At 53.3% G+C, this 16,493-nt stretch overlaps 1 protein-coding gene across 1 annotated transcript in view; it reads right to left on the bottom strand.

Annotated features, from left to right (window-relative positions):
• Window positions 1-3,373: 3,373 nt before the first annotated feature.
• The window catches only part of GPA33 (glycoprotein A33), a 44,874-nt gene continuing 31,754 nt past the window's right edge, over window positions 3,374-16,493 (bottom strand). The window contains exons 4-8 of the mRNA XM_004756726.3: window positions 13,607-13,759; window positions 5,855-5,974; window positions 5,054-5,177; window positions 4,483-4,635; window positions 3,374-3,932 (exon numbers count right to left, since the gene is read on the bottom strand). Coding sequence (XP_004756783.1) covers window positions 4,503-4,635; window positions 5,054-5,177; window positions 5,855-5,974; window positions 13,607-13,759 — 530 coding nt within the window. The 3' untranslated portion in view covers window positions 3,374-3,932; window positions 4,483-4,502. The remainder of the gene's footprint in view (window positions 3,933-4,482; window positions 4,636-5,053; window positions 5,178-5,854; window positions 5,975-13,606; window positions 13,760-16,493) is intronic.

Genomic DNA, 16,493 nt, shown 5'->3' with positions numbered 1-16,493 from the left:
TGTGTGGGTTATTCTTCATTTGCACCTCCCCCTCTCCCGACCTTCTCTTTCCCTTTCTTCCTCGATTTTTACTCCAAGAGGCTGATCCCCACAGAAGACATGACCTGATGGGCAGGGTGGAGACTGGTGTTTCCTCCCCTGCCCGCTCCCCACATCGGTGCTGCTGTTCTGACCCTGGCATCTCTCTGTGACTCCACCTCCCATTGGAAACCCCTTCCCCTGTCTCTGGCTCCTACTGGGTCCTGGAAGGGTTCGCCCCCTTCTCTCCCCTTGTTCTTTTGGGCATTGGGAAGGTGGTGGCTTTCCCAAATGTGAGGAATAGGCTTTTCCACAATAAAAGACAAGGCCTGGGCTGTACATGGTGGCCTTAATAAAAAAGCTACATATACTGCACGAGTACCTTCTTTTCATTCAAGAAGTGGCTTCAAGTTAAGTGATTTCAAGGATAAATCCAGTTTGTTTCAGGTTAGACTTGGGGAAGCTGTGAGAACAGAAGAGGAAACAGTGGAGGTGTACTAGGTGGTTTGATGGTTCAATATAGTCACTGCTTCTCCTTGAGAAGGGCGGTGGGCCCCTGTTCTGATGACATGTGACTTGCTCCGGGCCACAAAGTAGGAGCAGAAGGAACGGAACCCCTGGCCAAGCGAAGTTTCATGAGTCTTCTCAAAGTCCCACCTTTTCTTTTCTCTCTGCTATGAGATGCACCTTCCTAAGGGCTGCGTTGATGTTCAGCCCGCATCCTGGAACGGGGAAGGCGTGGAGAAGGCTGAGCTAGAGGCAGCAGGTCGTGTGAGCAAGAAGTAACCCTTCATTGTCGTCCGCCACTGAGACTTGATGTCGTCACCAGGACATAAGTTGGCTTACGCCGATGAATACGAAAAGACAGCTTGCATTGATAAATAAATAAATAAATAAATAAAAAGGAAAAATTGTTTTTTAAAAAAAGCATGAGCTGAGGGTAAACCCACTTTGCACTATATCCTGGCTCTCTCCCACAACTGGAAGTCGGCCAGAAGAGAGCCAATCTCCGTGAGCAAACTCAAGAGCCAACAGCAGGTGTCCCCAAGTAGGTCCTTCCCCCCCGGACAGCACTTCCAGTAGGGATGAGGCGTCACCCTACAGGTGTTCAGGGCCCTGACCCAGAACCTCCAGGAATGAAGCAAGGCTGGTGAGTCTTTCACAATCGCCCCAGATGACATAATGCTTGGTGAGGCCCACCGGTGTAGAGAGGACATTTCCTTGAAGATCGCTGGCTTCCCTTGTTCCGAGGCCATGTTCAATAAGCAACTGAGGGCACAGTCGTCAGGGGGTGAGAATGCCTGGGGCAGGTCTGGTCGGCTTAACAGCAGCAAATAGCAAAGTGACATTCGGTGTTTATTCAGCTTGCTAACACTCACTGGGCCTCAGCTTCCTCGACTGTAAAACGGGAATAATAATAGCACCTAACTCCCAGAGTGAGGATTATGAGCTCTGTGGAAAGTGTCCGGAGCAGTGGCTGGCCCAGAGCAAGTGCTGTCTGAGTGTTCACTGTTAGTGTTGTACATCAGACTCTGTGAGGTTGGTTCATGTCACTCTGCCTTTGAAAGCCAGTGCTGCGGGGGCATGCACTAAAGGAACTGAAGAACAAGCCCATAAAGAGTGGACTGATTTACCAAGTTCATGGTACTTGGAAGGGACCTCTCCGGGCAGCCAGAGTCCTTCCTCAGGGGATAACACGCATGCCTCATCTCGCCATGGGCCGTGATATTTGAAGCTGTAAGTAAGGATTGTAAGAAAAACGGTTTCAAATGGCTAACAAGTGTCTAGCGCACGATCTTCCCTCAATGATGACCTTGGTGTCTCTCCTCAAGCATGCTAAGTCTTTGTACTGTCGGCCAGAAACCATGCATTGGAAGGGAATGCCCGACAGCCTAAGGAGACTGGGATCGCGGACTCTGACTATGAGAGAAACCGCAGTCATCTCATTCCCACGGTTTCTGCATTGAAATAAATTCAGCCTTACCAGCTGATCACGTGATCTGAGGCTCGTGTAGGAGAACCCCACACTGGGTATGGACCTGTCAGCACCACACCTTTTCCACTTGTAAAACCATTGGTTTTCCTTCAAGATGGAGACCAAACATCCCCTCCTCTTTGGAGCTTTCTTGAACTCCCTCAGGGTCCCTGCTGTGTTCCCGTGGTATCTTCTCCATCTCCCATAACCATGTTCCTGTCACCTCCATTAGACTTCAGCTCCTCCTGAGTAACGGTGTCTTGGTGACCTTTCTAGACTGTGCAGCCGGCACAAGGTCCGGCACATAGTAGGTGCTCATGAAAGATTTGTCATTAAATCAGTGCAACAGATCCTGATTGAACGTTATCGAATTAATGTGATGGGTACTGATTGCCCTGATTTCCTTACACGAGCCTGGCGCTAAGGCATGTGAACCTTCAGAGCCTTTCCAGAGCAGAGGAATAAGCCAGTCCAAACTGGGGGAGGTGGCCACCCCCCACCTCAGCTCTGTCAAGGGCATGCTTGGAGAACCTCGTGCCATGAGGACGAAGGCACTTCAAAGTAGGTAGAGGACCAGGAGATGACCTTGGGCAAGAAACGTTGACACCAAACAGTATTTAGTCAACAGACATTGTCCGGTGCCAGCAGGTGGAGGCCGTGAGAGAGATTCAGTGCCTGCCCTCACCAACCCTACAGGCCTAGGCGGAGACAGACCATGGGAATGACAGTTCTGCGTGACCGGTGTTGGGACTGGAAGGGGAAGGGACAGGGAAGGGCCTTTGAACGTGTGGCAGGAGAGACAGTGTCGGAGGCGAGAACCAGCTGTGGATCATGCTGCTTTGAGGAGGGAGAGCCACGTGTTCTGTCCCACGGCGGGAGCGGGCGCGTCGCCTCCTCCTCTCTCAGGAGGGGCCCGTCTGGGGCATCACTGGCAAGAGCCTCTCCACCCTCTTCCCTGGAGCCTGTGGACGGATCACCAGGCCCGCCGCCGCCCGTCTGACACTTTGCCTGGAATATCCCTCTGCTGCCGGGGAGGGTCCGTCCTGTCCCGGCCGCCCCCAGAGACAGCGCCTGGCCCTGCTGCGGCCACCGGCAATGGAACCCACAGATCTGACCTCTACTCCGCTCCCGCCCTGTCACCTTGCCTCGCCGCTCCTGGGAAGCAGAAGAGGCGTGCGGTAAGCAGACACAAGCCCAGGAGACGTGCGCGCTCCCTCGGGGTGAACACACCCCGCAGGAAAAAAGAAGTAAGAATATCCACTGACACTTATTATTACTGATAGCACTTGAATGAAGCAAAGAATTTAACAAAATATGTAAGATATATATGTGTGTATAAATATACTTTTTTTTTTTTTTAAATCACAAGTGGATGATAGATTTAAGAACTGCTTTTCTGATCATCCAGAAAAGACAACGACGTTTATTTAACAGGAAACTGCATTTGGGTGAGATTAGCCACAGGGCCACGAGCCCGAAGCAGGGACATGGCTCCGACAGTGGGCGACAAGACGGGCAAGCAGGGGGAGGGGGGAGTTGCGAGTCTACAAACATCAGAGAGACCAGAAAGGGGAAGGCGCCCAGATTCAGCTGGAGTGAGCCCGGCTGGGGGGCTCCTGGGATGTGGGGGGTGGGAATGGGGGAGGGGGAGGGAAGTGCAGCCCAGGCTGCGGCCCAGGGAGCTCAGACCTTGCTTGAGGGATGGGCTGATGCTCAGGTTAACTGCTCAGGAGCTGGAGACAAGGTGACAAGATTGTTCCCATGTGTGGGGGAGACCAGGGTCTGGTTATCGCTGGGATTTGAGACAGGCCAGTTGGGGCCGGTGGCGATGGAAAGCGCATCCGAGCCGGAGAGAGAAAGTGATGGGCCGCTGAGGAAGTGTGCAGGGGAGCTGAGCCGGCCCTCACGGAGGGTTTCGGGAGATGAGCTGGAAAGGGAGCTTGGGGCCAAAGTGGTCCCGAAGCAGGAGTTTTCACTTAGGTTTGATAAATCGTAGGGAGTCCTTCCCCGACTCATGTATCCAACAAGTATGTACCGTGTGCAACCCGTCCCCCCGCAGCGCCCCGGGGCTCCCCCAGGTGCCGTGTGTGTGTGTGTGTGTGTGTGTGTGTGTGTGTGTCGTGGGGAGCAGAGCCACTCCCGTTCTGCTGAGGCTGGGGCTGCCTCTGGAAACTTCGGGTCGCTCCCAACCAGGAGCCCCAGGCTCCGTCCTGTGCCTGGGGAGCCCTGCCAGCTACAGAGGTAGGTGAGGCTGCGGCCTGGTCCCGCCTGAGGGCCAGGCTGTGAGCCGGGCACGGCAGTAGGAAGGGGTCACGCTGCGGGGGAGGGCGCTTGGCAGGGTCAGTCACCGGTAAGGCCCCCTTAGCCAAGCCCTCCAGCAGGTGACGCAGGGAAGAAGCATCCCGTCCGTGGCCGGGATGGAGGGCGAGGAAAACGGAGCCAGGAGAGGGGGGGCAGGAGGCCGAGGAATGGATGCTAGTCCGCCCCACCTCAGCCTGCGGCGGGCTCGTCACCGGTCGGCGTGGCCAGGGGACCCCCGCCCCGTGCTCTTGCGGTCTTCCTGCCCGTAGTTGTCGTCCTCCTCCCGCTCTGTCTGAAGCTCCCTCACCTGCTCTGGAGGCTTCTGGTAGATCATCCGATTCCTGGGAGCAGTGAGGATGGAGGCAAGGGTTTGCCCTCACTCAGGCTGGGGAGCTGGGCCTAGAGCTCCTTAGGGGAAAAGCAGCCCTTGGACCTGCCGCCCCTACCCGTGCCGATGCGAAGGGCCCCCGGGCTGCAGGCTGGCTCCGAGTGGACAGGAGGTGGCAGCTAGGTGGCTCCTGAGCTCAGAGTGTTAGAGGGGCAGTCTGGTTCCACCAGAGCAGGAGGGACGAGCTCGGCCCCAGGCTGGCCCCCGGAGGCCACAGGAAGCCTGGGCAATCACGGGCCTTGCAGCCAAGTACCAGGGCTGCGAAGCCACTTGGGGGCAGCTGTCCCCACTGGCGGTGTGAGTGCAAAAGGTCACGAGGAGCGGTGACACTTGCCCCCACTCCTGCCCACAGGCTGTCCGCGAACACTCACGGCTTTGTGTCCTCAGCCTCGTCCTTCCCCCGGCAGCAGCAGCAGTAGATGACAATGCCCAGGACGATGAAGGCTGCAGCCAGGCCCCCCGCGATGCCCGCATACAAGGCCACGTTCATGGAAGCTGCAAGAGACAGAGCAGGGCAGCTGCATCTCCCGAGGCGTGACCTGAGCCCAGGCCTCTGGGGATGAGGAGCCATGGTGAGGGAAGCCTCTGGACGGGCCCAGCCTTCCTCCCAGCCCAGGGAGGGCTGCCAGCTCCCAGCAACACCCCGTGAAGGGCCTGGCCTTGCAGGGAGGAGACGGGGGTCTAGAGACACTCGTCAGGATGGAGTGGGCGCAAAGACACCCAGGCTAATAGATCGGTGTCCCAACTCTCCCTGGGTGACCCAGGCTCCTAAAAAGTCCCCAGCTGTCTGCCATGCCAGCTCTGGCTCTAGCCTGTCCTTGAGCGGGTGCTGGGGACCCGCCCCAGAAACTAGGGTCCAGACTCTGTGGCAGCTGACTCTGGACGCTTCCCTTATGCCCACTGAGTGGCCCTAAAGGCAGGCAGGGCTGAGCAGGTCTCCAGAAGTCAGTCTGAGGCTCTGCTTCCCAAGAACCAAGGGAACTGGCCTGACCTCTAGGCAGGGGAGCATCCGACAGAGGTCACCCCAGGTTACCCTGCCAGCTGGTAAACCTACAGAGGCTCCCCAATTCACCACCACCAGGTCTCCCTCAGCTGTCTCTCTGGACCCCGCACCAGTGACCTGGCCTCCGTCAGACCGAGGCTGACCCACCCTGCCCCCAACCCACTCTTACGAAGTCTGATGGCCACGGTGATGTTACAGAACTCGGTCCCCACCTCATTGCTGGAGGTGCAGATGTAATAACCCGACATGTCCGTGGAGATGTTCTTCAGAGACAAGATCTGGCCTGCGACTGAGAAGGAAGAACAGGGGAACGAGGCACCACTGGTCGGTGAAACACCGAGACACCTGGAGGCCCGAATTCCCAGGAGGACACAAGCACGGCCGTTGACCTCGTCTATGTGGAGAGAGCGTCCGCCTGGAGGCCTCCCAGGACGACAGCAGGCAGGTCGCACAACCCTGCAGTGCTTAGAACGGAGTCAGGCCCCTGGGTTTGAAGCCTGGTTCTGCTAGATTAATTTTGTGACCTTGGCCCAGGAACTTAGCTTCCCTGAACCTTAGCTTCTGTATTTATAAATAACAAGAGTCCGTGTGAGGCACGGCAAGAGGGAGCATGAAGCGAGGCAGTGATCAGTGCAGGCCAGCCTGAGAACACGCGACCTGTCGCACGTGCACGGGAAACATAAAATGCATATGTATTACCTCAAAGTGCTTTCTAACGAGAAGGTATGGTCATAACCACTTTTCTGCTCTTTGGAACCTGTGTCCTTGAGCTTGGACTCGTGGAAGAAGTCTTTGAGAAATCGAGACCAGTCCAGCGTCCTCATGAGAATCCTTCCTGCTAAACCTGAGATCCGATGAATTTCTCTACCTTGAAAGCGAGAGCTTCATGCTCAGATGTCTTTAGATGCTCTGTCCTCAAAGACGCTTTGTCACAACTGCTGTTTTGAGTGGAGAGTTAGACACCTCTGCCTCTGTCTGCAGCAGAGGGGGCCTCGTGAGATCCTGCTGCACCAGGCAGCTGGATTTCATCCAGGGGAGATGCTGGACCCGGCAGGTGGGACCCAGTCACAGCACGGCTCAGACATTCCAGAAGTGGCTCCTAATCTTCAGGAACGAGTCCAGGCTTCCTCCGACTCCCTTATTTCCCTTAGTGTTATACCCTCGAGCTCCATGTTGTTGCAAATGTCAAGATTTCCCTCTTTTTTATGGCTGAATAATATTACATTGCATACACATAACACCTCTCTATCCATTCGCCTGTGGGTAGACACTTGGGCTGCTTGCGTATCTTGACTCTGTAAATAATGCTGCTATATGGGGTGCCCGGGGGGCTCAGTCGGTTAAGCCTTTGCCTTCGGCTTGGGTCATGATCTCCAGATTCTGGGATCAAGCCCCGCATCCGGCTTCCTGCTCAGCGGGGAGTCTGCTTCTCTCTCTCTCTCTCCCTCTGCCCCTCCGCACTGATCATTTTCTCTCCCTCTCTCAAATAAATAAATAAGTAAAAATCTTTTAAAAAAAATAATGCTGCTATAAAGGGATGCATGTAAACCTTTAAATTTGTGCTTTTGTATTCTTTAAGTAAATACCCAGTAGTAGGATTACTGGATCAGAGTGTAATTCTGTTTTTAGCTTTTTGAGGAACCTCCATACTATTTTCCACATATGTGGAATTTAAGAAACAAAAGAAATGAACAAAGGGGAAAAAAGAGACAAATCAAAAAATAGATGCTTAACTCGAGAGAACAAACTGATGGTTACCGTAGGGGAGCGGGTGGGGCATGGGTTAAACAGGTAATGGGGGTTAAGGGGTGCCCTTGTGATGAGCACAGGGTGATGTATGGAAGAGTCACTATCCTGCACAAGCAGAACTAATATTACATGGTGCGTTAACTAATTGCAATTAAAATAAAAAGGTAAAAAACCCGAACAAATCCAAGCTTCTGAATAGTATCACAGGGTTACAGATCTGGTCCTACGCTTACCTTAGCTTTGTCTCTGGCCAGTTCCCCACTGTGCGGCCACTCCACCCCGCAGCCCCCACCCCCGCCACGGCCTCCAGTCTCTTGCCTAATTGCATCTGGTGTGGGTTTCCCTTGTCTGGATGTGCTCCTCCCTATCCTTCCTCAAATGTGCGGTCCTGTGATTTTTGTCAGCAGTCTTGTCTGGGAAGTGGAACAAATACTCAATCTCCAAGGTCACAGAGGTAACCAGAGGCTTGGAGAAATTAAGGTACTTGCCAAATGTCACAAAATTAAGAAATGATAAAGCATAACCAAAATGCTGTTTTAGGTCTAGAACTCTCTGGAGCAGTTGACAATTTTCCATTTTCCTACGTATCATAAAAAACAACGTAGGTTCATTATGAGAATGTGTCCATGACACGAAGCTATTACTTGCAGTCGGTTGAGTGGAGAAAGCCTGAGGGGCCTGATCGCGATAGCCCTGCACAAGACGAAGACAGTTTCCCCCCCCTCTTCACGCGGGGACAGACAAGAAACCAGGGTGGTCACAGGTAATCAGTTAGAAACAGAAATGCTACTTGAGCTTATGGCAAGGGAGTTTAATCTTATCTGAAGGGTCAGGGAAAGCCGGTATAAAGAACAAAGAATGAAAAAACCATCCATAATTTCACCAGCTAGAAATACCAGCTGATGATTTGGGTTATTTTCTTCCTATCTTTCCCTATGTACTTTCTTCAGATTGTTCCCTTGAAACCCACAGCTGTCTTTATTTTCTCGATGCTCTTTTTCTATAAAATGCTACTGCTTCTACCCTAGAATTTCACGCCTCAGAATGTTTTCTGGAATATTGCTTACCTGTGACAGTAACATATGGTACTAAAAAAGCAGTCCATGACCAAAGCAAAATTTGAAATCCGTGAAAGAGGGTTAAATACACTTTTTAACAACAGAACTCTCAGAGCTTCTAAGGTGTTAATAAGCACTGCGTGTCCCTAAATGGAGATGATAGTATAATGGTCTTCTTTTCTTTTTAATTTTTTAAAAATTAAAGTTAGCTAACATACAGTGTATTATTACTTTCAGAGGTAGAATTTAGTGACTCATCAGTTGCATATAAAAGCCAGTGCTCACGAAGTGCCCCCAACGCCACCACCCAGCCACCCCATCTCTCCACCCACCTCCCTCCAGCAGCCTTCAGTTGATTTCCTGTCGTTAGGAGTCTCGTAACTCCCTGTTTCTTTCTTTTTTTCCCAAAGATTTTATTTGTTTGTTTGTTTGTTTGTTTATTTGAGAGCACACAAAAGCAGGGGGAGCAGGAGAGGGAGATGCAGACTCCCCGCTGAGCAAAGAGCCCAATGTGGGGCTCGATCCCAGGACCCTGTGACCATGACCTGAGCCAAAGGCAGAGGCTTAACTGAATGAGCCACCCGGGTGCTCCTTCTCTCCACTTTTATCTTATTTTTCTTTCCCTACCGCTAGTTCATCTGTTTGGTTTCTTAAACTCTAGATATGAGTGAGATCATGTGGTATTTGTTTTTCTCTGGTTGACTTATTCCGCTCCGCATAATACCCTCTGGTTCCATCCACCTTGTGGCAAATGGCAAGATTTCACTTGTTTTCATGGCTGAGTAATATATATCACATCTTTTTAAAGAATCATTTTTTAAATTTAAATTCTATTGATTAACAAACAGTGTATTATCAGTTTCAGAGGTAGCGCTCAGTGATTCATCAGTCTTCGAGAACACCCAGTGCTCGCGGCCCTGGGCCCTCCTTATCATCCATCACCCAGTTACCCCATCCCCAACCCCATCCCCTCCAACAGCTCTCAGTTTATTTCCTATCATTAAGAGTCTCTTTATGGTTTGTCTTCCTCTCTGATTTTATTTTTCCTTCCCTTCCCCAATGCTCCTTTGTTTTGTTTCTTAAATTTCACATATGAGTGAAGTCACGTGATGTGTCTTTCTCTAGACTTACTTTGCTTAAGGTGATGCCCTCCAGTTCCGCCCACAGCATTGCAAGTGGCAAGATACCATTTTTGTGATGGCTGAGGAATATTCCATTATATATATGTATGTATCTGTGACACTGGATTCAAGCCCCTGGACCCCCCACCTTCCAAACGGTAGCTGCTCTTCTACTTGTAGACTGGCAATATTTGTTTACTCAGAAACTCCGATCGAGGTTTCGGGTGTTCCAAATGATTTGAGAACTATCTAGTTGTATTCGAGGGATGAGACAAACTTAGGGTCCCCCGGCTCCTCTACCATCTTAACTCCTTCTCCCTGACAGTCTTATTTCCTAAATGAACTGGATTTTTCTTTTAAGAGGCATCTTGGGGCACCGGAGTGACTCATTCTGTTGAGCACCCAACTCTTGATTTCGGCCCAGGTCATGATCTCAAGGTTGTGAGATAGAGCCCTGCATCAGACCCCACACTCAGCACCGAGTCTGCTTGGGATTCTCTCTCTCCCTCTCCTTCTGACCCTCCCCTGCTAACTCGCTCTCTCTCTCAAATAAATAAAATCTTTTAAAAAAAATAGAGGCATATTGAAGGAACACACTTTGGGAAATGTTCTAAGACCCTGGAATACATATGGGGATTCTAGCCCTCACCAGATTCCTACTCCTCTAGAGCGTGTGAGATTCCGCCCATGTGTAACGTGTCCAGGGCGCAGCGCACACATCAGGACAGGACTTCAGACGGCCTCCAGGGCCTTTCCGGTTATCAGAGCCCAGCTTGGGACTCTTCCCCAAAGGAAACAGGGGATATTAAAGAAGCTGGTCTGGAATTAACCAGTGCATCTCTCGTGCTACCCGATCTGCTCGGATTCTGAGCGGGGGCTCCAAAGCCCCTTTCCTCTTGGGAAAGGACCTAAAACATTTGCTGAAATCCAGGTAAACCTCATGTTTTCGCTGCAGTGGCGCCACCTCGTGGCCAACAGGAGGAACTACAGGACAGTCCGCCTCCCGCTTCCCTGGGCTGGTCCAGCTGGGGAGAGATTTCCCCACCGAGAAGCCCTGGTCTCCCAGAGGCACGGGTGTCAAATTGGCAAGACTTAACTTTCCTGTCCCCGGCGCTCGGGATCCCAGAAGTACTCTCCTTCCTTCTTTGATATCCAAATTCCTAGTCTTTCAGTGCATGAAGTTAGCTGGCTTACAAAGGATGCCTAGAACTATCACCCGGGGCGGAGGGGGTCTCCTCTTTGCTCTTTACAGCCTTCAGGGAGGGTGGTATGCTGGTCGTCCTAGGTTTTCAGAGGAGGATACTAAGGGTCAGAGAGGCTGTGAGTGACTTACAGCCACTAAGTGGAGACGTCGGGACTGAAATTCTTATATACTGATTCCAGATTCCCTGTCCCTTTCCCTGCTGGATTGCTGCCACCGATGACTTAGTGGAAGGAAGCAATCTCTACTGTCTTCAGACAGAGGAGGGCGGAGGAACCCGACTCTCAAACTGTGCCCTATGGACGGAAATGTTTCAAAAATCAGAACTGGGTTTGCTCCTACTCTGGGGCTCGATAGGCAGGTGGAGTCCAGAGCCTCCGAGGACAAGCCGCCTCCATCCCAACACCGGGCGCAGGCATGCGTTGTTTCACCATTAACCACGCTCCTGGCTGCCATGCCCAGATCTGGACTCTGACTCTGAGCACAACTTTTTTTTTTTTTTTTTAAGATTTTATTTATTCTTTTGATAGAGAGAGAGAGAGCATAAGCAGGCAGCAGGCAGGGGTAGAGAGAGAGAAGCAAGCTCTCCACTGAGCGGGGAGCCTGACTCGGGTCTCAATCCCAGGACCCTGGGATCATGAGGTGAGCTGAAGACAGACGCTTAACCAACTCAGCCACCCAGGCGCCCCACTCCGAGCAAATCTTAACTTGGAGCAGGATGACGTTCTTCCAAAGTATGTATTAGCGTCTCCCCATGACCTTCTTTCGTGTCCTCAGGTTTCTCCTCTTTTGAATCACTGGAGGATGAAGGATTGCCCTGGCCCAACGCGCAGGTTCTGCAGGAACCCGGTGGCTGCTGCTCTCACAGCAGTACCTCCCTCCTCCCTGCCAGCGCATGCTCCCTACCCTGGACGGCGCGGATACTCACCCCCCCCCCGGATATCTGTCACGCCCTCCCCACTCATCCTGAAGGATGCAGCTCACATACCACACAGCTAATAACACCGAGCCTCACGGAGTTCTAACTACCTACCAGCATGGTCTCCATGCCTTACATGGACTTTTATTTAATCTCAGGAACTCTATGAAGTACGTACTAGTTTTATGTCCATTTTACAGATGGAGAAACTAAGGCACAGAGGCTAAGTCTGTTGCCATGGTCACGTAGCTAACAAGTGGTAGGGCCAGGATTCAAGCCCACACCATGCTCTTAGCCAGCTTGTAGTGCCAGGTTGGGTGCCCCTCCTTGGAGAAACCTTTTATCCCTTTATGCATCCTCTGACTTACAACACCCTTGACTATAAAACTATGACGGCGTTCGCCATATAGCCTTCGGCCCTGGGTCTCTCTATACGTGCCTTGCTGGAAGAAAGGGTCGACCAACCATTGTCCATGGCAGACCTTGGTAACTATTGCTGGAGTCACTGGGTCATGCCCAGGCCAGACAGGAGGCACCTTAGACCCACAGGAGAGCTGCCAGGGGGTTTCCAGAAATTCCAGACACACTCGACAACAATTTTCCAGTCAGAAATTTGTAAACAAAACTGGAAACCTATTGAGATCCACAACATCCTTTCTAATTTACCTTGGAGTGAGAGGGTTCTGTTCTTGTTTTCTTCTTTCTACTTTTAAGTTCTCATTTGGCTCCCAAATGAGTGAAAGACAAACTGACAAAGTTCGTCCTGTTCGACCAAAGCCCCAGTCTGTACATTCCCCCTGTCGACCGACCCGGCCCCAGGAGGCCCTTCCCTAGCACACCCCACCCCACTTCTCACCCGTCTCCACCCACGGCTTCACCCGGCCCTGCCCACCTCCTCCTCACCCACACTGAGCGGAGAGACCCCAGAAGTTAAGCCAACCGACACCTCTCAGAACTTGTCTGTTCTGATCTCCAGGGGAACTGAGTGTGCCGGGGGTACTGGGGATCCGAGATGCCGCCTGAGGTGTCCCCACACCAGTGGACACCATGGTAATGACAGTAAGATATCTATATAGGGTTTTTTTTTTCAGTTTGTTTCCTGACCGAAGGTCAAATGCCAGCTGCCTGGCACAAAGCAGGTCTCCAGGCAACCAGAGCTGGACCTAACGTTTCCTTCCCTGAGAACAGGGGACCCTTATGGCAGACCTGCTCGTGCAGTTGGGTGTGGCCACAAACGGAGGGCATGTTTGGGAAGGTGGGGTTCTGCGGAGCCCGAGATGGACTAGGCTGGATAGGGAATGTGGATGGGAATTCTCGTCCTTGAGTGGAGCCCCAGCCCTGGACTTGAGGCCTCAGGTGTGTACTTCAGGACATGATCACAGGGCGCCTGGGGGGCTCAGCTGTTGAGCAGCTGCCTTCGGCTTGGGTCATGATCCCAGGCTTCTGGGGTCGAGCCCCACATCAGGCTCCCTGCTCAGCGGGAAGCCTGTTTCCCTCTCTCCCACTCCCCCTGCTTGTGTTCCCTCTCTCGCTGTGTCTCTCTCTGTCAAATAATTAAAAAAAAAAAAAAAAAAAAAAAGGACATGATCACAGTCAACATTAAAAGCACACTCAGTGCTTTTGCACAGAGTGGCTAACCGACATGCTTACTCACAGGAGCTGAGCTGCGGGCAACAAAGGTAGCAGGTGCACACTTATTATGTGCCTCTATTGAGTGCTTTACGAGACTTTGATTTTCCGCAACAGCCTATGAGATGGGGATTGTCACGAAAAGACCTGCTGCGGGGAGGAAGCGGGAGGCCGAGGGCAGCCCTTCAGGGAGGCCTGACTGCATTTGGGGCGGGGGCGCGTCTTCCCCTGCTGTCCCCGTTACCTGCTGGGGCTGGCCGCTCTTTGTTGAGGATATCATAGCTCTTCCAGCTGTACTGAGGGGCCGGAGAGCCTTCCTTTGATTGGCAGGTCAGCTGGATGTTGTTCCCAATCACGGTCTCTCCCTCGATGGCGCAGTCTGGTTTGGAGGGGGCCACTGTAGAGGGGGAGAACTGGGTGAAGGCATGAATCCAGAGGGCGGTGGCGCTTGGTGACAGCCACCTCCCACCGCAGACACACACGCAGAGAAAGTCAGAGCCTACTGGTGAGAAATAGTGCTGCCAGATCAATCTGCCCCAAACACCTCCTCGGCGGCCTGGCACCGTCACAGAGAGGCAGTGCACACCGACATCAGGGGCATCCGAGTGCAGGATTGGAGTCAGCTCCATTATAAAGGTGGGGATACTGAGGCCCAGGGAGGAGACTAGGCAAGAGCCGGGGCGACTGGAGCCCAGGTCTTCTGACACCATCTCCAGTGCTCTCTCCACCAGCCCACACAAGCTCCTTCTGATGTTGGCCCATCTGTGCCATTTTAGGTAGACCTTGTAGTCCCTCCCCCCCATGTTCCTGTCTGTAAGGCAAGGGGACAAAGACTTTCTGTAAAGGGTCAAAGGTAATATCTCAGATGTTGTGGGTCACATTACAGTCTCTGCCACTGCTCCTACGTTTTTAATAACTCTTTATAAACGTAAAAACCATTCTTGGCTTGCAGGCCATGTACAAACAGGCCTGGGCTGGATTTGGCCATGTTTCCCTGGCCCTGGGTTAGGGGAAAGCTCCTCTCTTTGAAGCCCTTCCCCTCAGTCTTCTTAGGAAAGTTCCCTTTGTGTTGAGCACTTCCTTCATGGATAAAATGTACGTGCTCGGAGTAGATGGGTGACGGGAGAGACCCCAGGTGGCTGCAGAGTTGTGTGCTGGGTGGACAGTGAGGCCCAAAGGGGTGGGGGTGGGGGATGGCAGAGACCAGGAAAGGGAAGCCTACAGAAAGGTTATAAAACCACTCACAATCCTAACCTGATCACCCACAATTCCTGAGGATCTTAAGCTGTTCCAGTCCCTTGGCGCTCCCGTACCACTGCGCAGGCTGGCTCATTCTACAAACCTTATTGGGCACTTCCTGCATGTCTGAAAGTGCCTGGTACTGGGATCACAGACTGAGTGAGTTCCCATGTTCAAGGAGTCCAGTGGGGGCAAAAGACAAGTGACTGGACAATGACTGGGCTGGAGGCAAGACTGCGGGGACAAGTAAGGCACAAGTGAGCGATATCCCCACAGCCTGGGCCGTGACCTGCAGGAAGAGTGAGAGTAAGCAAGGCCAGTAGTGGAAATGGTGGTGGTCAGAGAGGTAAGGGCCCTCCACACAGAGGAAACAGCATGTGCAAAGGCCCTGAGGCAGGAAGAAGTGTCAAGGATGCTTGAGACTTCACGTAGTGTCCTTGGGGCGGGAAGGGGGCGAACACGCAATGCAGAGGTTTATTGCTGAATCCCCCTTGGCAGGAATGTCCCTCCAACTCTTTCTTCAGACCCTTGGATGGTCTGCTTATCCTGGTCTATAGCACTGTGCACTGTACAATCCAGACAGTACAGATCTACAGAGAGTGTCGCAGCCCCCGCTCCCTGCCCCCCGATCCCCCAAGTGGCTGCAGGAAGCTACCCCGGATATACCCAGCGGCCACTTCTGGTTTTTCTCTGAGACCGGCAAGGGGTTCTTCGGCGTGTGTCCCCCACAGCTCCTGCTGCTCCTGTGGAGGGCCACTAGGTGTGGGGCAAGCATGGAGCAAATAAGAGGCACTCCCTCACACCAGCCCCAGTTGGGCAGCCCCTAAAACTAAGAGGCCCAAGCTTGGTTCAAGAGCCACCTTTTTATATCCTGGCCCAGGGCCCGGGGACTGAGCAGCCTGGGCAGGAAGAGGCTGCTGCCTTCAGCCCTCCACCCCGCAGGCCCAGCAAGTGGGTACAAGGGAAGCCGACACTGCTTCCCCAGAGACCAGCTCTAGGTGAAGGCTGATGAGCCAAATTTGCCTCCTGAACTCTCCAGAGGTACAGGGACAGCCCTCTCCGCGCATGAAAACCACCCAGCCTGTTTCCCAGGTGGCCTTGAGCAGGGCGCTACAGCTTCATCTCCCAGTTAGAGAGCCCGCCTGGAGTATAAGGTGCCCGGAGAGTGTCACAGCGAGGCAGCGTCCGACTTGGTGTGCATGACCGTGGTCAAGCCTTTCTGGGATCCAAGACAAAAAGGGGACAGAACAGACCAAGGCAAAGGAGCATCTAGAGAAGCATGAAGGAGCAAGCTGGACACGTCTGGGGGCTAGCTTTGCCGGGGAAGTTATTAAGGCAAATCCTTCATTCAGTCCCGAGGCAGCAGTGGGGTAACAAGAGACCAACCACCCCCAAAAGACCAGCCTTAAGAAGGCGTGTGTCAGGTTTCTGTCCGTCCCCCCACACACATCCAGGGGCCCTTACCCTCAGCCCCCCGTCCGTCCCCCCGCCCTGGCTGACCCTAGGCACCCCCCCCCCCCCCCGCACACACACACACTGTCCTGATCCTTCTCGAAGGGGTCCTCCCCAGACCCCGAGCATCAAAACCTCTAAGCAGCGCTCGTTCAATCAGCCCCTCTTGAGAGGCTGTGAGGCCTGTGGGGCCCCCGAGATCTCGGGGTTCTGGGTGGGCTCCTCCTGCGTCCCAGACGGAAGGCAGCCTCTCCCCAGAGGGCAGGGCCCGGCACCGCGCCGCCCCGAAGCCTGCACCTCCCGCTGCCGGCGCCAGGGGGCGCCAGAGTCCGCGGAGCCGCCGGTCCTGGCCGCCGCTTGCCGGGCGCTCGGTCAGGGCTGCGGAGCCGCGGCCGCCAGGTGGCTTTCCCCCTCCCACCACCCCCCTGCCCCGGAGACCC

Source organism: Mustela putorius, unplaced genomic scaffold, assembly GCF_011764305.1.
Source record: "Mustela putorius furo isolate JIRA1106 unplaced genomic scaffold, ASM1176430v1.1 tig00000785_pilon_pilon_pilon, whole genome shotgun sequence".
In the NCBI taxonomy this organism is placed as follows: domain Eukaryota; kingdom Metazoa; phylum Chordata; class Mammalia; order Carnivora; family Mustelidae; genus Mustela; species Mustela putorius.
The sequence above is the reverse complement of the archived record's forward strand: the minus strand, read 5'-3'. Positions and strand labels throughout refer to the sequence as shown.